General features: G+C 40.7%; 1 protein-coding gene across 1 annotated transcript in view; it reads right to left on the reverse strand.

Annotated features, from left to right (window-relative positions):
• The window catches only part of FGD6 (FYVE, RhoGEF and PH domain containing 6), a 140,040-nt gene that overhangs the window by 69,943 nt on the left and 43,043 nt on the right, over nt 1–27,054 (reverse strand). The window contains exons 3-5 of the mRNA XM_003808259.6: nt 24,980–25,124; nt 5,297–5,364; nt 5,182–5,212 (exon numbers count right to left, since the gene is read on the reverse strand). Of these exons, the coding sequence (XP_003808307.1) occupies nt 5,182–5,212; nt 5,297–5,364; nt 24,980–25,124 (244 nt within the window). The remainder of the gene's footprint in view (nt 1–5,181; nt 5,213–5,296; nt 5,365–24,979; nt 25,125–27,054) is intronic.

The raw sequence follows: 27,054 nt of genomic DNA on the forward strand, positions 1-27,054 counted from the left end.
CAGGCTTTATATCTCCAGCACCAATGAGGGGTATGTGACTTAATTACCAGCTGTCCTGACCCAGCTGCCTGACCTCAGGGCATTACTGAACTACTATCATGACACAGTGAATTACAAAGACCAAATGAACATATGGACAGACATGGAGCCCTACAAGGTTCCCTGTCCTCATGAAGGACACCAGGAATCACTTCACTTTAAGCAAAAGCAAAGCAGCTGTGGAGGTCAAAGTGCTATGATAAATATGCAGAAATGAGTGTGAAACTATGGAGTAAAAGTAGAGGTGGGAAAGTCCCCACATTAACCATTTGACTTTGTTTTTAAAATAAAAATATTTTCCCAATGAAATTATTCTTCCCTCTCTATATGTAGACCCAGTGATACAGTATATAATCATCAGTGGTGCATAATCATCAATGCAAAACTGTAGAAAACATAACTGAAAGCAATCTTTTATGTCTAGTTTCCAATCTCCTTTAATAACACTAACAAGTAATCATCATAATAACTCTAAGTGACCAAGATCTAGCTTCATTGTCATCTTTAGAAGATGAAAAATAAGTTTCTCTGGTTTCCAGGGCAACTAAAAGAATTCTGAAAGCAAGCTAATACATCCAGATACACTATATCCTATACAGCATGGTAGAGATTTCAAGTAATAATTTTCAATCAATTGCTAAAGAACAACTAAGTACAAGGGCTCAGACAGACCAGACTTGAAAGTCTGGTTTTCCTATTAAGTAGTGGGTTATTTTTGACAGTTAGCTTACTTTCTTCATTGAAAAAAATAGGAATAACATCTATTTGATAGGGTTGTTACGAGGATTAAAACAGATAATTGACGTAACATAGCATGCTGCAAGGAACATAGAGAGCACTTAATAGAACACCATTTATTTAACTAAATGGGATTCGGTTAGGTTAAATGATCAGATGAACATCATTTAAGATCCACAAGTCACCTTCCCTCCCTCTCTCCACAAGTCCCTGAAGGCTTGGAAAGACAGCTGTGAAACAGAGGCATCTAAAGAGAAGGAAATACCAAACCAAGGTAGGGAAAACACCTCAGCAGCAAAACAAAGGTACTCTGAACAATGAGCTTCATTCAGTGAAGAACAGTTCTCACGTGAAAGAAGCTGCTCCAGAGTGAAGGTTTGGTAGCCATGTCAACAGAAGCTAGAGAAAGATTCTTTACAACTAAAGAAAAAATGCTGAAAATGGTTCACAAGACTCAAAAGTCAGGGTGTATTCAGTAAAACAGCATGAAGTGATTTTAACATGGAAAAAAAAATGAGAACTAAGAAAGTCTTCTATTCCTTTTACAATGCAAAAAAAAAAAAAATCTATTTAGTAACAGACATCTGGATGCCTAGGGTAGCCTTGCCTCTGGCTCTATGGATTTTATTGAGTCTCTCAAATTTTCAAGGAAATGTACGTCTCCACCTAAAGAAATTAGTGAAGCAAAGATGCTTCATTACTAATACTATATAGCCAGTCCATCTTTGTCTAAAAAAACCCTTCCAAATATATATATATTATATAATATATAGCATATATTATATTATATATAATATGTTATATAATATATAGCATATATTATATGTTATATGTTATATAATATATAGCATATATTATATGTTATATGTTATATAATATATAGCATATATTATATGTTATATTATATGTTATATAATATATAGCATATGTTATATATTATATGTTATATTGTTATATAATATATAGCATATATTATATTATATATAGCATATATTATATATAATACATAGTATATTATATATCACATAGTATATTATATATCGCATATATTATACATAATATATAGTATATTATATATAGTTATATATATATATAGTATATATAGTATTATATATATAAGAATCCCTTGAGCCTAGGGGTTCAAAACTGCAGTGAGCTGATTGCACCACTGCACTCTAGCATGGATGACACAGCAAACCCTTATTTCAAAAAAAAAAAAAGGACAATATTTTGTCACCCTCACAAATTTGTTGAGTGTCAAGCTTATTGTCATTTCATATAAATTATAATGTTTGATAAATAAGTGACTATACATATAGTATTATATATAGTATATATAGTATATGATATATAATACTATATAATAGTAATCATATATAATATATAGTACATATACTATATATGTATAATATATAATAGATTGCTATACTACATATTATATACACTATACTATATAATTATATATACAATACATAGTATGTTATATATACTATATATCATACTATATATTATATAATGTACTATATATACTATATATTACACACACACACACACTTTTTTTTTTTGAGAGGGAGTTTCGCTCTTGTTGCCCAGGCTGGAGTGCAATGGCACAATCTCGACTCACCGCAACCTCTGCCTCCTGGGTTCAAGCGATTCTCCTGCCTCAGCCTCCAGAGTAGCTGGGATTACAGACATGTGCCACCACGCCCGGCTAATTTTTGTATTTTTAGTAGAGACGGGGTTTCTCCATGTTGGTCAGGCTGTCTTGAACTCCTGACCTCATGTGATCCGCCCGCCCTGGCCTCCCAAGGTGCTGGGATTACAGGCATGAGCCACCGTATCCGGCCCAAATATTTTTTTAAATGCAGACTATCTGTACATTTACATAATATTTTTATAGAGATATTTACTAAGGCTAGCTCCCATCAGAGAGCAAATAAGACAACCAAAAACCTTCCTATTAACTTGTACTTAATTATATCAGATGTCTACGGTGTGGTGGGGATGTTCAGGGCAGAGCAGCAAATATACAAGAAATTCATTTTGAAAAGCCACTTATTTATTAAACGTATTATAATTTATATGAAATGACAGTAAGCTTGCCACTCAACAAATTTGTTAGGGTGACAAAATATTGTCTTTTTTTTTGGAAAAAGGGTTTGCTGTGTCATCCATGCTAGAGTGCAGTGGTGCAATCAGCTCACTGCAGTTTTGAACTCCTAAGGGATTCTTCTGGCTCAGCCTCCTGAGTAGGTGGGATTATAAGTGTGTGCTACCCATGCCTAGCTTTGTCCTATCATTAAAAAAAGAAAATCTATTACAAAAGAGAACTGGCTGGGCATAGTGGCTCATGCCTGAAATTCCAGAACTTTGGGAGGCTGAGGTGGGCAGATTGCTCAGGAGTTCGAGACCAGCCTGGGCAACATGGCTAAAACCCATCTCCACTAAAAATACAACAAATGCCTGGCGTGATGGATGGCTGTGGTCCCAGCTACTCAGGAGGCTGAGATGGGAGGATCGCTTGAGCCCAGGAGGTAGAGCTTGCAGTGAGTGGAAATCATGCCACCGCACTCCAGCCTGGGTGACAAAGTGAGACCCTGAGTCATTAAAAAAAAAAGGAGAGAGAGAGGAAGGGAGAACTTACCAATATTACCAATATAGCCAAAAATCAATGTGAGAAACTATTCACAGGGAAATATTTTCTCAAAACAAATTAGCAATGTTAAGAATTTTTAAAGAATTTCCAAAGCTACAGATTTTTCACATAGGAATCAGGCCCCTATTTTTGTTTTGTTTTGTTTTGTTTTGTTTTGAGACAGAGTCTTGATCTGTCACCCATGTTGGAGTGCAGTGGTACCATCTTGGCTCACTGCAACCTCTGCCTCCTGGGTTCAAGTGATTCTCCTGCCTCAGCCTCCTGAGTAGCTAGGACTACAGGCATGCCACCACACCTGGCTAATTTTTGTATTTTAGCGGAGATGGGGTTTCGCCATGTTGGCCAGGCTGGTTTCAAACTCCTGACCTCAGGTGATCTACCCGCTTCAGCCTCCCACAGTGCTGGGATTACAGTCATGAGCCACCACACCATGCCAGGCCCCTGGGTTTCTGTTGGACCAAGAACAGAGCACAGGTAATCATTTAGTGAATGTGAATCATGCCTAAGTGTAACCTACTTTTCATGTTTGTATGTATCCATTCAAAGAAAACCTGAAAATAATGATACTGTTTGCCAAGACTTAAATGGATGTATATTTGGTGAACCTTTCATTTCTCCATAATTAAGCCTAATTTATGATGTTAATAATTACACCACATAAGTAAACTGTCACTTCAACTCCTTTTTTCATTTTCATCTACCTTTTCCTTTTGTTTTACCCCTTTCTTAAGTCTTAATATCTTGCCTAAATATAATTGAAATAAAGTAACACTAAAAGCACTTTAACTGTCAATGCATAATGAAACTTGTGAAAACCTGCAAGGACAAAGGAGTGCATGAGAAAAATGAATATGCACCCTGACACATATCATAATTCTTTCCTAACAAGTCTGTTCAAGTTGACAATTACAGGCTGGCTGCAGTGGCTCATGTCAGTAACCCCAGCACTTTAGGAGGCCAAGGCGGGTTGATCACTTGAGCCCATGAGTTTGAGATCAGCCTGGGTAACATGTTGAAACCCCATCTCTACAAAAAATACAAAATTTAGCTGGGCATGGTGGTGAGTGCCTGTAGTCCCAGCTGCTCAGGAGCCTGAGGTAGGAGAATTGCCTGAACCCAGGAGGTTGAAAGGCTGCAGTGAGCTAAGATCGCACCACTGCACTCTAGCCTGGGCAACAGAATAAGATGCTCTCTCAAACCAAAAAAACAAAAAAAAGTTGACCATTTAAAAAACAGAAAATAGAACTAAAACTTAGTTGTAAAAATGTCTATTTCTTTTTTTTTTTTTTATTATACTTTAAGTTTTAGGGTACATGTGCTATCGCAAGAACAAAATGTCTATTTCTAATCTCTCCTAAATGGAGGTGGTAAAAGGAAAAATAGTAAGAAAATTGCCTATTTCAAGTCTGTTTCTGGGAGCTTATTTAGGTAGGAGAAAAACACTTTTGGACAATGATAATGATGCTCTTCATGTATTGCTAATGCAAAACTCTAACAGCAAGTATCTTCAGCAAATGCCTAAGAAAATATATTATCACCTTAAAAACTGTTATGAAGACATAAAGTTTGAAGACTTTGGACATATAGCTACTAAGACTCTTTCAGAAATCATGTTATCTACATATATGAAATACATACATTTTAGAAAATGTCTATCATTAAGTTAGTAATGCTGAAAACTTCTAGGGGTAGGGAAAGTACAAAAGGGAATAGTCTTAGACTTCAAGAAAATATTAGCAGATACTTACAATATGCAAAAGTTTTAACACATCCACAAACCTGTAAAAAACAACAATGAAAAAAATGTTTTAAATGTGCCAATGGGGGGAAAACAGTCTTCTGAATTGTAAACTAGATACCTACACTTTCTCTGAGCTCATGATCTCCTTGGCAATATGATGAACTTTACTTTTCATTCCATTATCTTCATCCTGTGGATAAAAGCACATTTAGCATGAACTCATAAAAGAATAATGAAGATCAGCTATGAGCTAGTCAGACACGAATTTTAACTCTGATACTTGTAAGTTTCCTCCTAGCACACAGTTCATACCATATAACATTTCAAATGGCAAACGTGGAGAATTGGATGAGGGATAAACCATGTCACAGGAATAGCTGAGAGCAATCGGTAATCTTCACTGTCATTAGCTGGATTGATGAACTGCCCTGAGTAGCTCCAGAACCTTGCTGGGATGCAACCATCAGTGGTTCAAAATGGAAGTCACAAACTAAAAAGGCTACAGGGGAAGTGGCCCCTTACAGATAGATACCAGAAGAAGACTCCTTTGGGTGTGTACAAATAATTTAAGAATTTGGCTGGGTGCAGTGGCTCACGCCTGTAATCCCAACACTTTGGGAGGCCGAGGCGGGTGGATCACCTGAGGTTGGGAGTTCAAGACCAGCCTGACCAACATGGAGAAACCCCGCCTCCACTAAAAATACAAAATTAGCTGGGCGTGGTGGCTCATGCCTGTAATCCCAGCTGCTCGGGAGTCTGAGGCAGGAGAATTGCTTGAACTCAGAAGGCAGAGGTTGCAGTGAGCCGAGATCGCGCCATTGCACTATAGCCTGGGCAACAAGGGTGAAACTCTGTCTCAAAAACAAAAACAAACAAACAAACAAAAATAATTAGTTAATATCCAATAGGAATGTAGATGAGAACTTCACCATAAGTAAAGGTATTTTAACTCACAACTTAAATATAGTCTGAACAGGGCTCTTCTTCAATCTATAACAAATATAAGTCAAAATTACAGTCACAGGCTCTCCGAATTTCCTTAAAATCCCTTTTAGATATATGCTTAGAGAGTCAAGGCAGTTTTATGCTAAGGAGCTGAAATGAAATTCGTGTGTGTGTGTGTGTGTGTGTGTGTGTGTGTGTGTGTGTGTGTGTGTGTGAAGAGACAGAGAGAGAGAGAGACAGAGTCTCGCTCTGCCGCCCAGGCTGGAGTGCAGTGGTGTGATCTCAGCTCACTGCAACCTCTGCCTCCCGGGTTCGAGAGATTCTCCTGCCTCAGCCTCCCGAGTAGCTGGGACTACAGGTGCGTGCCATCACGCCTGGCTAATTTTTTTGTACTTTTAGTAGAGACGGGGTTTCACCATGTTAGCCAGGATGGTCTCGATCTCCTGACCTTGTGATCTGTCCACCTTGGCCTTCCAAAGTGTTGGGATTACAGGTGTGAGCCACCGTACCCGGCCATGAAATTCTTTTATTATGGACTACTTTGTATAAAAACTAAATGCCCTAGCAGGAACAAAAAAAATGTGCATCTTTAACAAAATAATAATAAAGATGACTCAAAAAGAGGTCTCAGTATTTAGGTGAATTTGTTGTTGTTGTTTTCAATAAAATATCGAGAGTTGGATTTAGTTCCAGGGAAATTAGAGAAAAGGAGAGAAGCTTCTCTCCATTTATGTTCCAGTTCAAGATCAGAACACTACAGTTCCACAGTAAAGACCAAAAAGAGTAAATAAGGAACAAGCAAGTATAAATTTTAGATGTTATACCTAAGGTGAAAATGATGACTGCTGACATTAAAACGAAAATGCTTGGATGTTTCTTTGAAGAAACGTCAGACCTGGTTTTAGAAAGAGGTCTCTTTGCATTCTCGTAGGCACTGGCAACACCAGGACACGGTTATTTTGTGCTGACCAGGGTGCAGCTGGACAAGGCAATGACATGATAAACATTAAAAATGACCATGACAGTCCAGCAGTCATTCATTAATGAAATGCCACAGGAAAAAAAAATATGGTAGCAACTTCTCTCTAAAGTAGTCTTTTTAACATTGGAATCATGGATCTAGCAGATCTGTTTCCCTGAGACTCACTGTGATGGATCACATGACTATGTTAGTTCTTCATTTGGGAGAATTTTTTTTTCTTTTTTCTAAGTTTCCACATACAACACTGAGGGAAAAAACTTTTTTCGACTGCTTCCAGAATTTCAGTGTCACAACCAAGGTAAAAAAATAGATGCAGGTTTAACAATGAAACCCTTCTGAAAATTACATTTTAATAAATTAAAAAAATATATGACTATATATGTTCCATACATACACTGAAACCCTTTTATTTGTTACTTTATTAAAGCATGGGTGATGTTCAAGTGAATAAATGGGGAGAGGATTCCTCAAGGTTTTTACAGTATGTTAAAATTTAGATTTTTAAAAACTGTAATCAGGCCGGGCGCACTGGCTCACACCTGTAATTCCAGCACTTTGGCAGGCCGAGGCAGGTGGGTCACCTGAGGTCAGGAGTTCGAGACCAGCCTGACTAACAAGGGGAAACCCCATCTCTACTAAAAATACAAAAAATTAGCTGGGTGTGGTGGCGCATGCCTGTAGTCCCAGCTACTCGGGAGGCTGAGGCAGGAGAATCGCTTGAACCTGGGAGGTGGAGGTTGCAGTGAGCCGAGATGGTGCCACTGCACTCTAGCCTGGGCAAGAAAAGCGAAACTCTGTCTCAAAACAAAACAAAACAAAAAACAAAAAAAACCTGCCATCACTTCTATGCTCACAAGAAGTCAGAGAACTATAGGGGAAAGTTTTATTTTTGCATTCATTCTTTTTATTATATTGAGAACCATTAGAATCATAAATAGTAGTCAGTCATTAGAGTGAATGAAGTCAAACACAGGGACTACATAAAGTGAGAGTTGGACCAAGAGCACAGTCCCAAAGAACACCCACTTAAAATAGAGATTTGCCAAGACTCAAAGTTGACTATTTGTTGTGGGAAGTCAGGAACCCCAAACGGAGGGACTGGCTGAAGCCATGGAAGAAGAACATAAATTGTGAAGATTTCACGGACATTTATTAGTTCCCCAAAATTAATACTTTTATAATTTCTTATGCCTGTCTTTACTGCAATCTCTGAACATAAATTGTGAAGATTTCATGGACACTTATCACTTCCCCAATCAATACCCTTGTGATTTCCTATGCCTGTCTTTACTTTAATCTCTTAATCCCGTCATCTTCGTAAGCTGAGGGGGATATATGTTGCCTCAGGACCCTGTGTTGATTGTGTTAACTGCACAAATTGTTTGTAGAGCATGTGTGTTTGAACAATATAAAATCTGGGCACCTTGAAAAAAGAACAGGATAACAGCAATGTTCAGGGAACAAGAGAGATAACTTTAAACTCTGACTGCCAGTGAGCCGGGAGGAACAGAGCCATATTTCTATTCTTTCAAAAGCAAATGGGAGAAATATCGCTGAATTCTTTTTCTCAGCAAAGAACATCCCTGAGAAAGAGAATGCATCCCTGAGGGTGGGCCTCTGAAATGGCTGCTTTGGGGCCGGCAGTCTTTTATGGTCGAGCTGTAGGGATGAAATAAACCCCAGTCTCCCATAGTGCTCCCAGGCTTATTAGGACAAGGAAATTCCCACCTAAAAAATTTTTGGTCAGACCGGTTGTCTGCTCTCAAACCCTGTCTCCTGATAAGATGTTATCAATGACAATGTGTGCCCGAAACTTCATTAGCAATTTTAATTTCGCCCCGTCCTGTGGTCCTGTGATCTCGCCCTGCCTCCATTTGCCTTGTGATATTCTATTACCTTGTGAAGCATGTGATCTCTGTGACCCACACCCTATTTGTACACTCCCACCCCTGTAGAAATCACTAATAAAAACTTGCTGGTTTTACGGCTCAGGGGGCATCACAGAATCTGCCGACATGTGATGTCTGCCCCGGACACTCAGCTTTAAAATTTCCCACTTTTGTACTCTATCCCTTTATTTCTCAGACCAGCCAACATTTAGGGAAAATGAAAACAACCTACGTGAAATATCGGGGGTGAATTCCGCCCAATATCTGGCTGAATTTCCTCCAATAACTATTAGCACAGTTGGAAAAAGAACCCAGATTTCCCAATATTTAACCTACAAATAATTTTATTACACCTTGAATCTCTCTTCAATATCTGCCAGTAATCTCAGCATATCCTTACAAATAATTACTGCTAAACCTAATACCCACACATCCACTCTCCCACCAAGATTTAACAAATCCAAACATTCTGAAATACTTGTTTTAAATCTTTCTGTGAAACAAATTGTTAAATTATGATATTAAAGTTCTCTTCTTCCTCTGACAGAAGTAGCCACTAATCTTACAGTTTGTGTATATTTGTCCCTTCATGTTTTCTTACTTTACTACAGAATAATTTATATGCAATACCAAGAAATCCTGACCCTTCCATAAGAATATAAATACTGGGCTGGGTGTGGTGGCTGACGCCTGTAATCCCAGCACTTTGGGAGGCTGAGGTGGGTGGATTACCTGAGGTCAGGAGATAGAGACCAGCTTGGCCAACATGGTGAAACCCCGTCTCTACTAAGAGTACCAAATTACCCTGGCATGGTGGCAGATGCCTGTAATCCCAGCCACTTGGGAGGCTGAGGCAGGAGAATCACTTGAACCCAGGAGGCAGAGGTTGCAGTGAGTCACGATCGTGCCACTGCACTCCAGCCTAGGCGACAAGAGCGAAATTCTGTCTCAAAAAAAAAAAAAAAAAAAAGAATATAAATACTGTTATGCAAAAAATATTCAAAGAAGGTTGTGAAACCAACTACTTGTGAAAATAATCTTTAAAGAGCAATGGATTACTAATTCAGAGTCCAGTCTAATGAGCCTAGGATACTTTTTTCATGCTACTTTACCTTAGCTCTCAAACTCTACTGCTAAAAGGACAATTAGATAGACAGATGAATATGACCTCTATTCCTGTTATTATTCCTCTTTCCTAAGATAGGTTCTTGAATGATGGAGACTAACAGGTTGGATATGTTTTACTCAACTACATTCACTCACTTTTTGTTTTGAGACAGAGTCTCGTTCTGTCGCCAGGCTGGAGTGCAGTGGTGCAATCTCAGCTCACTGCAACCTCCACCTCCCGGGTTCAAGCGATTTTCCTGCCTTAGCCTCCCGAGTAGCTGGAACTACAGGCATGCACTACTACACTCAGCTAATTTTTGTATTTTTAGTAGAGATTGGGTTTGACCATGTTGGCCAGCATGGTCTCGATCTCCTGACCTCGTGGTCCACCTGCCTCGGCCTCCCAAAGTGCTGGGATTACAGGTATGAGCCACCGTGCCTGGCCATACATTCACTCACTTTTTTTTTTTTTTTCTTTTTTTTAAACACAGGGTCTCACTGTTGGTCAGGCTGGAGTGCAGTGGCGTGATCTCGGCTCACTGCAATCTCCGCCTCTTGGGTTCAAGCGATTCTCCTGCCTCAGCCTCCTGAGTAGCTGGGACTACAGGTGTGTGCCACCATGCACGGCTAATTTTTTTTTTTTTGTATTTTTAGTAGAGACGGGGTTTCACCGTGTTAGCCAGGATGGTCTCGATCTCCTGGCCTTGTGATCTGCCTGCCTCAGCCTCCCAAAGTGCTGGGATTAGAGGCGTGATCACTCACCTTTTAAACTACACATAGCTATATTCCTCAGGAAGACTGCAGTCTTTAAGCACAGTCTGACCTTGACCTGGCAGACCACATATCAGGCACTAAATAATCATGATTACATAAGTGTCTACACACACATACACACACACACACGGATAACTGTTATTTTGAAAACATATTTTAGCAAGTCCAAACTTTTCTATCACAATGGGGTTCTCCATATAATCTGTAGATAGAAAAGTTTAATGTTTACAAAATACAGTGTATAAATTTTAAATTAGAAATGGGCTTGGCATGGTGGTTCATGTCTGTAATCCCAGCACTTTGAGAGGCCAAGGTGGGAGGATTGCTTGAGCCCAGGAGTTTGAGACCAGTCTGGGCAACATAATGAGACCATGTCGTTAGTAAAAAAAAAAAAATAATAATAATAATAATAATAATAATAACATAAATAAAATTAAAATTACAAATGCATTATAAGTGAGAAAAACAGAAACCAAAACCATTCAGGGAACTGAAGCCCTGACTCTTCATTTCCAAATAATGTGACATCCCTTAAAGGTCAAGAGCGGATCTTATCAGTAGCTTTAAAGAAATGCAGGCACACTATAGATGTGGAAGCATTTGACTACTGGAGTCAGCTAAAATGTGCACGAGCTCGACACAAAAATTTCAAGTAGCTGTTAATTTATTTTTGGCACCTACCCTTTGTTTCCTCTCCTCTTTTTATCACTCTCCTTTTGTTAGGTCTCTACTCTGTAACTTTTTTTTCTCTCCTTCTCAGGACCTTGCTCTGCCAGGGCCTGCATTACACAGACTTGTGTAGAGGAGGCTACTCCATACAAAAATTAACTAAAAATGTGAAAACTGTAAAACTTCTAGAAGAAAACATTTTTAAAAATCCTTATGATCTTGAATTAGGCAGAGTTATTAGATATGACACCAAAAACATAACTCATGAAAGAAAAAAACTGATAAATGGAACTTCATAAATTGTTCATGCTTCAAAAGACATCATTAAGAAGATAAAAAGATAAACCATAGACTGGAGAAAATATTCGCAAATCATGATTCTGAGAGAGAATTCGTAGCTAGAATACATTAAGAACTCTGATAGGGCTGGGAGTGTTGGCTCATGCCTGTAATCTCATATTTTGGGAGGCCAAGGCAGGCAGATTGCTTGAACACAGGAGTTCGAGACCTGGGCAACAGGGTAAAACCCTCTCTCTACAGACAATACAAAAATTAGCTGGGCATGGTGGTGCACACATGTAGTCCCAGCTACTCAGGAGGCTGAGGTAAGAGGATCACTGAACCCAGGAGGTTGAGGCTGTGGTGAGCCATGATTGAGCCACTGCACTCCAGCCTTGGCAACATAGCAAGACCCTGTCTTTACAAAATAAAAAAATAAAAAACAATTAGCCAGGCATAATGGCACACACCTGTAGTCCCAGCTACTTGGGAGGCTGAGGTAGGAGGATCACTTGAGCCCAGGAGTTTGAGGCTGCAGTGAGCTATCATCGCAATATTGCACTCTAGTTTGGGTGACAGGGTGAGAACCTGTCTCTTAAAAAAAAAAAAAAAAAAACTCTGATAACTCAATATAACTCAAACAAAAAGGCTGTGTGCGGTGGCTCACGCTTGTAACCCTAGCAATTTGGGAGGCTGAGGTGGGAGGATCACTTGAGCACAGGAGTTTGAGACCAGCCTGGGTAACAAAGCAAGACCTCATTTCTATTTTTTTTTAATTAAAAAAAGAGATAAAAGATGTGAATATGTGAAGAAACATTTCACAGAAGAAGATATAAGAATGGGCAATAAGTATATAAAAACTTGTTCAACATAGTTATTAGGGAAATGTAAATTAAAACCACAATGATATACTTCATGCCCACACAATGGCTATAATAAAAAAAAACAAACAGAAAATACCTAGTGTTGGTGAGGATGTGGACCAACTGGAACCTTTATATATTGTTGGTGGGCATGGTAGCCCTTACTCATATGGTGTGAAAAATGAAAAATAGCTCAGAGCAAACTGAGCTATGTGAGGTATGCAAAATTTATCAGGCCCAGAGAAACATGAGTATGAGACTTCAGTGATGGCCCAAATCCCATGCCCAGGTGCAACTGTTTGAAGGCATTTTTGTCCCTGACCAGCTGCCTCCACCCATAGTCTCCATGTTCCTAGAATTTGTGAAACAAAGAACAATGTAAAGTCAATCAAACAGCTTATGATATTTTAATATAAATTACTGACAAACAACTTAGGAATTGCCTCTTCTTTTCCTTTAAAAAACCCACCTGTGTGGGAGGCTGAGGCAGGAGAATCGCTTGAACCCAGGAGGCAGAGGTTGCTGTGAGCCAAGGTCATGCCATTGCACTCCAGCCTGGGTGACGAGAGCAAAACTCTGTCTCAAAAAAACAAAACAAACAAACAAAGAACCCACTTGTGGCCAGGCATGGTGGCTCATGCCTGTAATCTCAGCACTTTTGGCCAAGGCAGCCGGATCACTTGAGGTCAGGAGTTCAAGACCAGGCTGGCCAACATGGTGAAACCCCGTCTCCACCAAAAATACAAAAATTAGCTGGGCATGGTGGCACACACCCGTAATCCCAGCTACTTGGGAGGCTGAGACAGGAGAATTGCTTAAACCAAGGAGATGGAGGATGCAGTGAGCCAAAATTGCATCACTGCACTCCAGCCTGGATGACACATTGAAACTTCATCTCAAAAACAAAAACAAAAACAAAAACACCCACTTGTGGCTGGGCCAAGTGGCTCACACCTGTAATCCCAGCACTTTGGGAGGCCAAGGTGAGCGCATCACTGGAGGTCAGGAATTTGAGACCAGCCTGGCCAACATGGTAAAACCCCGTCTCCACTAAAAATACAAAAATTAGCCAGGCGTAGTGGCGAGTGCCTGTAATCCCAGCTACTAGGTAGCCTAAGGCAGGAGAATCACTAGAACCCAGGAGGCAGAGGTTGCAGTGAGCCGAGATCACACCACTGTACTCCAGCCTGGGCAAAAGAGCAAGACTCTGTCTCAAAAACAAAACAAAACAAAACAAAAAACCCACTTGTAACTGCTCCTAACAGGAGTCTTGGATCTATGCTCCAGGCTTGTAGTCCTCAAATTTGACCCAAATAAACTCTCTACTTACATTAAGTTTGCTCATTTTTTTTCCCATTAGGTCGACAGGGTTTTCTTCTGTCTCCTAATGTCACTGAGCACAGAATTCATATTTCTTCTCCTTGTTATTCTGAGATCATTTTCAAGAGAAAGATGTCAGTACCATCTTTACACTTTCATTTTAAAGTCTGAAGTTAGTAACTGACTTTCTGTCATTTGATAGCAAAGTTAATAAGAAAAAACTGTTCTACCGCCCGCCCATTCACTGCTCTACATATAAATTTGAAAACATTAGTGATCATTAGAATCACAGGCAGATCTTAAATTTCAGATTCCCAGGTACTGTCTTAGAAATTCTGATTGTGTAGGTCTAAAATGGAGCATTAAAAGCAGGTGTTAGAAGAAGGAATTACACAGGGCACCATGGTTCACATTTGTAATCTCAACATTTTGGGAGGCAGGAGGATCACTTGAGGCCAGGAATTCAAGGCCAGCAAGGACAACATAGCGACACCTGAAAAATACAAAAAAAAAAAAAAAAAAAAAAAGCCAGGCGTGGTGGCACGTGCCTGTAGTTCCTAATCACTTGAGAGACTGAGGTAGGAGGATCACATGAGCCCAGGAGTTCAAGGCTGCAGGGGACTATGATAAATAAGAATAGCCCCAGTTGGCCAGGTGCGGTGGCTCACACCTATAATCCCAGCACTTCGGGAGGCTGAGACAGGTGGATCACTTGAGGCCAGGAGTTCGAGACCAACCTGGCCAACATGGTGTAACCCTGTCTCTACTGAAAATACAAAAACTAGCTGGGCGCCGACAGTGGTGCATACCTGTAGTCCCAGCTACTTGGGAGGCTGAAGCATGAGAGTCACTTAAACCTGAGAGGCGGAGACTGCAGTAAGTCAAGATTGCGCCACTGTACTCTCCAGCCTGGGTGACAGAGTGAGATTCTGTCTAAAAATTGAATGAATAAATAAATAAATAGCCCCAGCCTTCAAGAAGTGAACAATGGAAACGAACTGAACATACAAATAACTACATATAAGCACAACTATGAAAAGTGCTGCCACCTTGAAGAAGAGAAAGACCATAATCAGGCAGAGGTGTGTCAATCAGGAAAGGCTTCACAAAGAATAAAGCATTTGATGACTCCAAATCACCGTTTAAACACAATCCATCAGCTACTCCTATACTAGCTACTGTAGATACCAACTCATTAATGCCAGAAATCTGGACTCTTCTTTTTTGTCCCCATAGTCACCTTTTATTATTACAACTGAGTCAAGTCCTATCAATGTGTCCCGAAGATTTAAAGCTTAAATGATCCTTTCCTCTCCTTTGATGTTGCCTCCTTACCTCTTGCCCTCACTATTACAGCAACCTAAGAGGTTTCCTTGGCTCTGTGTTTACCCCACTGCAACCCCTTCTGTACACTGCCACTAGAATATTTCTAAAATGCAAATATAACCAGGTTAGTTCTCAGGCTAAATGTTAGCAGCTCCCTATCACAGATGGATAACAAAGATTCAAGTTTCCTTCGCCAAGGGTATTAGGCATTTCACAACATGTCCACTCACCTTCACCAGCCTTCTCCCTCCTCCTCCACACTGTGTACTCTCTAACCCACCACGCTGCAACTCCAGCCATGCTCTCCCGTTCTGTGTCTGTCCCTTTGCGCATATACCTTTCCTTTTGCCTTGACTTGCTTCCCCATCACTTCTCCTTCTCCCTGAAGATTTCTGCCTTTCATATTCCAAACGTCCTTTAAGACAACACTCCAACTTTTTTTTTATGATGGCTGCCTTGACATTCTTTCCCTCCTACTATCAAAGGACAAGATAACTTTCTTATTCATGTAATGTTTATAGGACTTAACCCAGTAGACTGTGTTTACTTGCTGAAATGTCTGAATTCCCTCTAGTCTCTGATCGAATTCACCCTGTATCCTTCTGCACATAGCACGCTGCTTGGTCCACTGTGCAATTAATATTTACGAATAAGCAAATGTGTATAAGGATGGCTGCCACCTTCTCAGAATCTGAGACAGAGCATATTTCTTTTGAAGATGTGTTGCATAACACAAAAATGCAAAAAGCTTTAATCACATAAAAGAGTAGGAGGTTGGACCAAATGATTAAGGTCTTCCAATTTTAAGGTTCTAGGAGTCTATATATTACATTGTCCATTTTACCTTCTAAACCAGGAAAGCTACAGAGCTAAATAAAGAGGTATAAAAATTGTTAGAAATAAGTCAATGGATTATAATCATCTTCAAAGTGGACAGAAAGTCAAATATAAATTAAAAAAAAAATTAAAAGCTCTATATTATCTCCAACTTGTAAGAACAATGACTGATTGTGACCCAAGTCAAACAGCGATGGAAAAACACACACCCCATGGCATCTCAACTTTTCAGCTAATGAAAATCCTCACTTAAATTACATTGCATTTCAAAGCAGTTCCCTGTTAAATAACAGCGTCTCCCAAAAGTACACTGTTGTGGAAGTTGAAACATGAGCCACAAACAAATGAAATAACTTTGTCAAGGTCATAAAATAAGTCAAACAAATTCCAAAACAGAACCTTTGATCTGAAATCTAGTTTTATGTTCCGATCTCTTGACGCTAGCCCAGCTTTGTAAATTCTTTTTTTTTTCCTTTCTTTTTTTTTTTTTGAGATGGAGTCTCGCTCTGTCGCCCAGGCTGGAGTGCAGTGGCGCGATCTCGGCTCACTGCAAGCTCCGCCTCCCTGGTTCACGCCATTCTCCTGCCTCAGCAGCTTTGTAAATTCTTAATTGTGTTCTTATATTTGTTCACTACAAGTGACATTCAGTGAAATTTATCCATTCCTTTTTTTTTGAGACAGAGTCTTGCTCTATCACCCAGGCTGGACTGTAGTGGCGGGAATCTCAGCTCACTGCAACCTCCACCTCCCGGGTTCAAGCAATTCTCCTGCTTCAGTCTCCCGAGCAGCTGGGACTACAGGTACACACTGCTGTGCCTGACTAATTTTTGTATTTTTAGTAGAGATGGAGTTTCACCATGTTGGCCAGGCTGGTCTCGAACTTCTGACCTCAAGTGATCCACCCACCTGGACCTCCCATAGTGCTGGGATTACAGGCAGGAGGCACCATGCCCAGCCTATCCGTTACTTTTTAATAGAATTATTAAAAGGCCTCTTCTATCCTAGAGTTCTAATAAAAAACAAAAAATGTTAACATCCAGACTGCCTGAGAAACATCTCTTTATCATTAAGTTATTTCAAAAATGAGGTGATATCATGATTAATCTCTAAACAATGCTCTCTTAGGTTTTCGCCCTTTCTTTATGAAAGTATGTATCATATGAGCTACTTTACAAAGATTTTTTAAAAAAACAAGGAAATCAATATATAATAAAGATGAAGACGATGAATATTCTAACCACAAACAAGTAGAATAAATACATCTTACTTTTTAAACAAGCATTTAAGCCCTGAAAGGAAGACCAAAAAATATAAAAATAAAAATTTAGAAAAGGGAACAGGACAGATCAGCATGGCTAGGTATTTCACCTCAACATGTTTCATTGACATCATTCAGCTTCCATGGCTGTACCAAGTTGTTAGTAGAGACAGATTGGGTTAAAAACCCCAACTTGGGGTTCCAAGGCAAGTTACTTAACTTGTATAAAACTCCTTTTCTTCATGCAACATGAAGAAAAACAGTACCTATGTCAGATCCGTATCAATTTTCTTTTTTTCTTTTTTTTTTTTTTGAGACAGCGTTTCACTCTTGTAGCCCAGGCTGGAGAGCAATGGTGCGATCTCGGCTCACTGCAACCTCCGCCTCCTGGGTTCAAGGGATTCTACTACCTCAGCCTCCTGAGTAGCTGGGATTACAGGCATGCACCACCACGCCTGGCTAATTTTTTTTATTTTTAGTAGAGACAGGTTGGTTTCTCCATGGTGGTCAGGCTGGTCTCGAACTCCCGACCTCAGGTGATCCGCCAGCCTCAGCCTCCCAAAGTGCTAAGATTACAGGCATGAGCCACCGCGCCTGGCCAATTTTGTTTTTTCCTAAGTGAGATGAGGCCTCCCTGTTGCCCAGGCTGGAATGCTGTGGCATGACCTCCACTCACTGCAACCTCCATTTCCTAGGTTCAAGTGATCCTTCCACCTTAGCCTCCTGAGTAGCTGGGACTACAGGCATGAACCACCATACCTGGCTAATTTTTTGTGTCTGTTTTTTTTTGTAGGCATGGGGTTTTGCCATGTTGTCCAGGTTGGTCTCGAACTCCTGGGCTCAAGAGATCTGTCCACCTCAGCCTCCCAAAGTCCTGAGATTACAGGTGTGAGCCACCATGCCTGGCTTGTTTTTTCTTTTTCTGGTTTTTTTTTTTTTTTTTTCAATAGGGTCTTGCTCAGTTGCTCAGGCTGGAGTGCAGACTGGAGTGCAGTGGCCTGAATATAGCTCACTGTAGCTTCAACTTCCCAGGGGCTTGCCCCACCACACCTGGCTAATTTTGTTTATTTTTTGTAGAGACAAGGTCTCACTACGTAGCCCAGCCTGGTCTCAAGCTATCCTCCTTCCTTGGCCTCCCAAAGTGCTAGGATTATAGGCATGAGCCACCATACCCAGCCTGATATCACCGACTTTTCCTGAGTTGCTAGAAAGCCAAATTTGTGGCCCATCCTCAGCTAATGAATAGGACTACATGATAAACATTACTCTGTACAAATCTTCCATTAGCACTATTGTTTTTCCTTCAGCAAGGTTTATTTTATAACAGCTTTGTTGAGATATAATTCATATACTACAAAATAGGTTTTTACCCTTTTAAAGCATACAATTCAGGCCAGGTGCAGTGGCCATGCCTATAATCCCAACACTTTGGGAGGCCAAGGCAGGAGGATTGCTTGAAGCCAGGAGTTGGATGCCAGCCTGGGCAACATGGCAAGACCATGTCTTTAAAAAAAAAAATTAGCCGGGCATGGTTGTGTATACCTGTAATCCTAGCTACTAAGGAAGAAGGGATGAGAGATCACTTGAGTCAAGGAGGTTGAAGCTGCAGTGAGCCATGATCTCACTACTGCACTCCAGCCTGGATGACAGAGCAAGACCCCATCTCAAAAATAAATAAATAAATAAATAAAAAGAAACTCCATGCCCATTATCAGTCATTCCTCATTCCTATTTTATGGCTGAATAGTATTCCATTGTAGGAATATATCGCATTTAGTTTATCCACTCATCATTTGATTGGTATTTGGGTTCTATCTTTTTTTTTTTTTTTTTTTGAGTCAGAGTCTCACTCTGTTGGCCAGGATGGAGCACAGTGGCATGATCTTGGCTTGCTGCAACCTCTACCTCCCGGGTTCAAGCAATTCTCCTGCCTCAGCCTCCCAAGTAGCTGGAATTACAGATGTGCACCACCACACCTGGCTAATTTATGTACTTTTAGTAGAGACGGGATTTCACCATGTTGGTCAAGCTGCTCCCGAACTCCTGACCTAGTGATCTGCCCACCTTGGCCTCCCAAAGTGCTGGGATTACAGGCATGAGTCACTGCACTTGGCCCTTTCTACTTTTTTGACTATTATGAATAATGCTGCTATGAACATTCCTCTACAAGTTTTTGTGTGGACATATGCTTTCATATCTCTTGGGTGGATACCTAAGAGTAGCATTGCTAGGTCATATGGTAACTCTACATTTAAACTTTTCAGAGCTGCCAGACTGTTTTCCAAAGTGGCTGCACCATTTTAGATCCTATAAGGACTCCCATTTCTCCACATCCTGACTAGCACTTGTTACTATACATCTTCTTGATTATGGCCACCCTAGTGGGTGTGCAGTGGTACCTCACTGAAGCATTGCTTTGTATTTCTTTAACGGCTTCTGATGTTGAACACCTTTTTACATCTTTATTGGCCACTGTATATCTTCTTTAGTCTATTCAGATTCTTAAGCCTGGGTGATTGATCTTTTTACTGTTTGAGTTTTTTTTTTTTTTTTTTTGAGATGGAGTCTAGCTCTGTCACCCAGGTTGGACTGCAATGGTGTGATCTCGGCTCACTGCAACCTCCGCAACCCGGGTTCAAGCAATTCTCCTGCCTCAGCCTCCTGAGTAGCTAGGATTACAGGCATGCACCACCACACAGGGCTAATTTTTGCATTTTTAGTAGAGATGGGATTTTACCATGTTGGCCAGACTGGTATCAAACTCCTGACCTCAAGTGATCTGCCCGCCTCGACCTCCCAAAGTGCTGGGATTACAGGTGTGAGCCCCCGCGCCCAGCCAAACCACCGCACTGGGCCTGAGTTGTTACATTTAGATCTATAATCCATTTTGAGTTAGTTTTTGTGTATGTTGAAAGGAAGGGGGTCCAATGTCATCCTTTTGCAGGTGGATATCCAGTGATTCCAGCACCATTTATATGTTGACAACCTGATTTCTTTAAAAAAACATTTTGACTTTTTGTATTACACACATTTTTTCTTAAGTCACCTGAAGTCAATTGTGAAGTGATACTCGTGTAAATAAACTGACTTTAAAAAATTACTCGACCAAGGTCATACAGTTAGTAAGTGACAAATCTAAGACTAAAACCCAGATCTTAGGATGCCAAATTTCAAGTTTTCCCATTAAACAAAATTCTACCTTACATGTAAATAAGTTTCATATTTACTCATCAAAGATAAGAAAAGGCAAGCCAGAAACAATATATTTATTGGTAAGATTAAAGAAAGCTTGATTTGAGATGTTTAAGATTTGGCTTGCTTATTTTCATTAAAATCGTTAATAGCAGCCAGGCGCAGTGGATCACGCCTGTAATCCCGGCACTTTGGGAGGCCAATGTGGGCAGATAACCTGAGGTCGGGAGTTCGAGACCAGCGTGACCAATATGGAGAAACTCCGCCTCTACTAAAAATACAAAATCAGCTGGGTGTAAGGCGCATGCCTGTAATCCCAGCTACTCAGGAGGCTCAGGCAAGAGAATCACTTGAACCCTGGAAGCAGAGGTTGCAGTGAGCCGAGATCACAGCACTGCACTCCAGCCTGGGAGACAAGAGTGAAACTTCATCTTAAAAAAAAAAAAATCAATAATAGGTAAAAATCTACTAAGCATTCACTTTGTGTTAAGCCCTGTTCTAAACAGTGTATAATCACTTAATAATCACAACAATCTTAGAAAATAAGTCAAGTGTCCACTTTTTTTCCTCTTCTTTTTACAGATGGGGAAACTAAGGCAAAGTAAAATTAAGTAATTTGTTCAAGATCGCAGAGCTAGTCAGTGGTGGGAACCCAGGCAATCTGACTCCAAAGACCGTGTTCTAACCACTATGAAAGCAAATTACTTAAGAGAAAGGCATTCACCAGGCTGTGGCTAGATGGATTAACAAGTGTCTGGAAAGAAAGAGACTATTCTATTATTGCTATTGTTGTCTCAGATGAAGACACAGAAAGAGAAAATTCATTAGCGTGGCTGAGAATTCTAAAGGAGGGAAATTATTAGTACTAGTGGCATCAGGTAAAAAATGTTCAATGTCCATAATTAGGGGTGGAGGGTATTGGGAATATTTAATGGGTACAAAAACACAGTTAGATAGAATGAACAAAATCTAGTATTTGATAGCACACCAGAGTTATTACAGTCAACAATTTATTGTATATTTTAAAATAAGAGTATAATGGGAATGTCTGTAACACAATCACATAAAGGCTTGGTAAATGCTTGAGATGATGAAAAAAATAAATGTACTCTGTTTCACTAAAAACAATGTCCATGATTAAAGAAATAGTCCTTTAAAAAAAAAAGGATAAAAATTTAACAGGGCTACTGCAATACAGCACAACTAATAACATAAAACAGTAATATAAATACAGGAAGAGAAAGGAAAGGCAGGCACAAACGCAGAGGAAGGAACCCTGGGAGTCTCCACTGCCCACAGAATGAATGAGTCAACCAGGCGGTGTTATCACAGGATGTGTTGGAAACAGACATAACACTGCTGGGTTAAAGATTAATCCTTCCTTTATACGATGTATCAGTGAGATCCCTGATAGAATGTGGAAACCAATTTTGGTCAGTGCTCCAAGAAGTATGGAAAGAAATGGGAAAAGATTCACGCAAAACAAACAACTAGACCAAAACAATAGAAAAGAGTGTCTGCTAGGAAAAGAAAAAACTTGGGAGTTGCTTTTCAAAGAGAGTCAGGATTGATTTAATTATGGCCCTCAAGAAGACAATTTGAGGCCAGGCGTGGTGGCTCACACCTGTAATCCCAGCACTTTGGGAGGCTGAGGCGGGTGGATCACCTGAGGTCAGTAGTTTAAGACCAGCCTGGCCAACATGGTGAAACTCCTTCTCTATTAAAAATACAAAAATTAGCCAGGTGTGGTGGTGGGTGCCCATAATCCCAGCTACTCGGGAGGTTGAGGCAGGAGAATCGCTTGAATCTGGAAGGCGGAGGTTGCAGTGAGCCGAGATAGTGCCACTGCACTCCAGCCTGGGCGACAGAGCAAGACTCCGTCTCAAAAAAAAGAAGACAATTTGAATGTTCTTCCTCAAATTCTTCACAGGCTTTGGTCCTTTCCAGTCATTTAAATCCCAGGCAAATATCATTTTCTAAGAGGCTTTTTCCCAAAGTAGCTTCCTGGGTTTGTAGCACATGACTCTGATTTGTTTCCTTCATAGCTTGTAACACTCTGAAGTTCTTCCTGATTATGATTAAGCACGTAGGTTCCTCTTATCCTGTTAGAACATAGGCTAGGCCGGGCGGGGTGGCTCATGCCTGTAGTCTTAGCACTTTGGGAGGCCCGAGGTGTGTGGATCACCTGAGGTCAGGAGTTCGAGACCAGCCTGGCCAACATAGTGAAACCCTGTCTCTATTAAAAATACAAAAATTAGCTGGGTATGGTGATGGGTGCCTGTAATTCCAGCTCCTCAGGAGGCTGAGGCAGGAGGATCACTTGAACCCGGGAGGCGGAGGTTGCAGTGAGCCGAGATCGCGCCATTGTACTCCAGCCTGGGCAACAAGAGCGAAACTCCTTCTCAAAAGAAAAGAACGTTGGCTACATAGAAGCTTAGAACCTGAGTACTGCTTATCTCTAGTAAATACCAGTGGTACCTGGAACATAGTGCGAATTCTATAAACATTTGTAGAATCTATGTCCATGAAGCTGCAACATGGAAAACGAGCTTTCAAATTAAAGCAAGACAGACACCAGTAAGACACAAAAGGAATTACTTGATAGTCAAAGTAAAATCTATACATTGCTGAGTGCTGTGGGTCTTTAAGAAGAGAGTCACTCATCTGTCTTAGGGGTTTTACAAATTCACTAGCCTAAGTAATTTATAGTGGTTATTCCCAACACTATGATTTAATACTTCACAGCATAGAAATGAAGTCTGGCTAGTTATAAATAAATGATCACTGAGCTATTATGTGCTGATCAATATTCTAATGCTTTCCATGTATCAGATTATTTAATCTTCACAATTCTATGAGTACTATCCTTTTTTTAATCTATAAAACGGTACTCTTTAGTCCCAAAAGGTTAAATAATTGGCCCAAAGTTGACCAGATCATAGCTGGTGGATCTAGGACTTAAATTCAGACTGCTGCACGTGGGCCATTCATTTAAGCCTGAAGATAAATTTAAACAGAGCAAAAATATTAAACAGGAAGGACGATAGATTGATAAAATTATGGCACAGGAATTAGGTGAAATTATGGCACATGAATTTTCTCCATGGCTTGCTATGCTATGTGGATCTTTTCAAATTCCATATTGCTGTAACATTCCTGGGGATATTGTTCATGTACTAACTTTTTCCCTTTAATAACGTCTCTTAAAAAATGTGGTTTCAAATGAAAGAGATAAATATATTCATGCCAAACTAGAGAGACATTATAATGAAATCCTGCATCATGCATCTTTTTTGAGACGGAGTCTCACTCTGTCACCCAGGCTGGAGTGCAGTGGCGTGATCTCGGCTCACTGCAAGCTCCGCCTCCCGGGTTCATGCCATTCTCCTGCCTCAGCCTCCTGAGTGGCTTGGACTACAGGTGCCCACCACCATGGTCGGCTAATTTTTTGTATTTTTAGTAGAGATGGGGTTTCACTGCATTAGCCAGGATGGTCTCGATCTCCTGACCTCATGATCCGCCCCCCTCGGTCTCCCAGGGTGCTGGGATTATAGGTGTGAGCCACTGTGCCCAGCCCTCATGCATCTTAAACAACTCTGAACACATAGACAATCTTCATGTATGCTGTGCTCCCCCCAAACTCATACACACACTGGATTATTTCAAAGCAAATGATGATGTACTATTAACAGCCATCTTTATTCTTTCCCAAAATAATTTGAGTCTAAAATGCATATAATTCCTTTATTTCAAAAAAATCTACAAAAAAATTGGTAGCAGTACAGGGAACAATTCTAAGGGGGGGGGGGGTTTGTTATCAAAAAGCAAGCCATTGGACATTAGGAAAAAGAATTTCTTTGCCTGGCACCATGGCTCACGCCTGTAATCCCAGCACTTTGGGAGGCTGAGGCGGGTGGATCACTTGAGGTCAGGAGTTTGAGGCCAGCCTGGCCAACATAGTGAAACCCCGTCTCTACTAAAAACACAAAAATTAGCCAGGCGTGGTGGCAGGTGTCTGTAATGCCAGGCACTTGGGATGCTGAGGCAGGAGGATGGCTTGAACCCGGGAGGCAAAGGTTGCAGTGAGCTGAGATGGCGCCATTGCACTCCAGCCTGGGCAACAGAGCAAGACTCTGTCTCAAAATAATAATTTCTCAAAAATCACTAAGTAATCTCTAAGTGATACATACTTGGTAACATGAGAATATTTTAGGTGCCACATTATAGCAGGAATTAAATTTAAATTTTGAAAGTGTTTTATAAGTTTTAAGAAAACTCACAAGGGTTTCTGTGCCTATTATGCAGACAAATATCATTCCCAAGCATAGGGAGAGGTCAAGAAGCAATTAAGTACCAAAGTATACCTGTTTATCTTCCAGTGGGTCAGGCTCTCCTTTACTTGACTCAGAGCTGACATCATCTTCATCAGAACTGTTGATGACTTCCTCCTCATCAGAGGGAAGGTCACCAAGACCAAGATCATTCTGTTCCTCCTGGGATGCTCCTGAACTGCATTCAACAGAAAGCAGGTATTAGTCACCTTCAATAATAAGGAGTGCTAGCAAAACAAAAACCAAATCAACATCTTATCTTCATAATGCAAACAAGATATATCTAAGGGATGTGGAAGAATGAAAAGACCCAGATCAGCCAACTTTCCCTTCCTTCACCCTGTCTCAGCTGCCAAAAACTCAAATTAATTTTTTGAATTTTTAACGATAAGAAGGTGGGTGGGAAGCAAGTTTCCCAGCTGCTCCCATCCTATGCTTCTATATATCCCTCCCAAAGAAGATCAGGTCTCTACTCCTAGAATAAACTAAGAAGCTTTACAGAAAGTGAGCTGGTTTACCATAAAAGGCTGCCAGGTATACCAGAAGAATTGCTGTTTCCTTGGGCCTTGGTGTTTAAAACAACAACAAAAACCAAGTAACAAATCTATGAGGACTCGGGGGTAATGATGGTGACGACAATCAACAGTGCAGGTGCAACTGTGAACATGTACCCTGCTCTATGGTTATCACTGTTCTGTTCACAAGACATGGGGAGGAAGAGGAAATGTTACAAATTCTCAGATTATGCTCAAGACCTGCTGCATTAGAACTACGAGGGGCCCAGGGCCCAGCAATTTGCCCAGCAATTACAACTACCTGGGGCACAGGGCCTAGCAAATAATAAGTAAGCTTGTTTAATGCTTTCCGGGTGATTCTGATACAAGCTGAACTTGGAAAACCAAAGAACCAGGCCATTTACCAATTCCTCCTTGCCAGCCTGATATCATCAAGGTTCCTCCGTTTGTTTTAATATAGATCTCATGAATCTAAAAGCCACTGTTGCAATCCAATCTGTGGGGGGAATTCCATAGGAAAGTTCCCTAAGAAGAGATGAAAATAATTCCTTCTAGCATTGGCTGGAAAGATTCAGGAGCCAATTAACTGTAGCAACTGCTTTTCTGTCGTAAGTCTACAAGAATATCTGCAGAATAGAAGAGTATAGGTGGGGTCAGTAAAAGATCCACAATCAGCAGGAAAAACACTCAAGCAGAATAAAGAGACAGTTGCATTCCACTCTGGCAGGCTCTTTCAGCGGGTCACAGGCAGGTCACTCAACAGCCAAGGTTACAAGTTACGAGAATCTCTAACGGGAATCTTAAAAGCTAAAGATAAATTTTCTGCCAGTTCCTGATTACACATGGTAGGATACAGACTTGCCTCAGAAGCCATTCCTGGAGCCCAACTGTTACACAAACCAGCTGGCTGGAGGCACAGTGCCAAAAGGAACACCTCTCACTGCTAAAGATGGGGTTTTCCATTACTCAATGGCTGGGGCCTCTGGGAGTCATATCACAGCCTCGTAAGGTGGGTGCATACTTTATCACAGCTCCCCAAGACATGCAGGAGACTCACTCCCCGGGGGTAAGGGGTGGATAGAGGATAGCAACTTTCTGGTTAGATCACTGGCAGGATTCACTGTCTCTGGGTGCAGGGATAAGAGCCAACCCCGCCGGACAGTTAATTGTTGACTGAGATTAGCGAGAGCAAATGAGAGTTAACAGGGTGGACAGACTATAGGATCCAACCATATAGCTAGAAGAAAAGGTACCCCACCACTTGTTTTTATCGTAATTCCTTATCTTTTTATATCTTCTAAAACCCTGTTAACACAACACATGTTCAATTTCCAATCGGCAGCAGCATCACCTGGAAGCTCCTCAGAAATACACACGCTCAGGCCACCCACAACCCACCGAATCAGGATCCGTGCTGTAACAAAATCCCAGTCTATGTGTGAGAAGCTCTGCTCTAAAAGGCTTTTTGAACCAGCCCATCTGGGTACTGTTTTAGACTCCTAAGTATAATAGATTCAGATCGTTAGTAATAGGGCTGTGGCACCTATGAGGAAATTAGGTTTATTTGGCCAGACGCGGTGGCTCACACCTGTA

Source organism: Pan paniscus, chromosome 10 (genome assembly GCF_029289425.2).
Source record: "Pan paniscus chromosome 10, NHGRI_mPanPan1-v2.0_pri, whole genome shotgun sequence".
Classification (NCBI taxonomy): domain Eukaryota; kingdom Metazoa; phylum Chordata; class Mammalia; order Primates; family Hominidae; genus Pan; species Pan paniscus.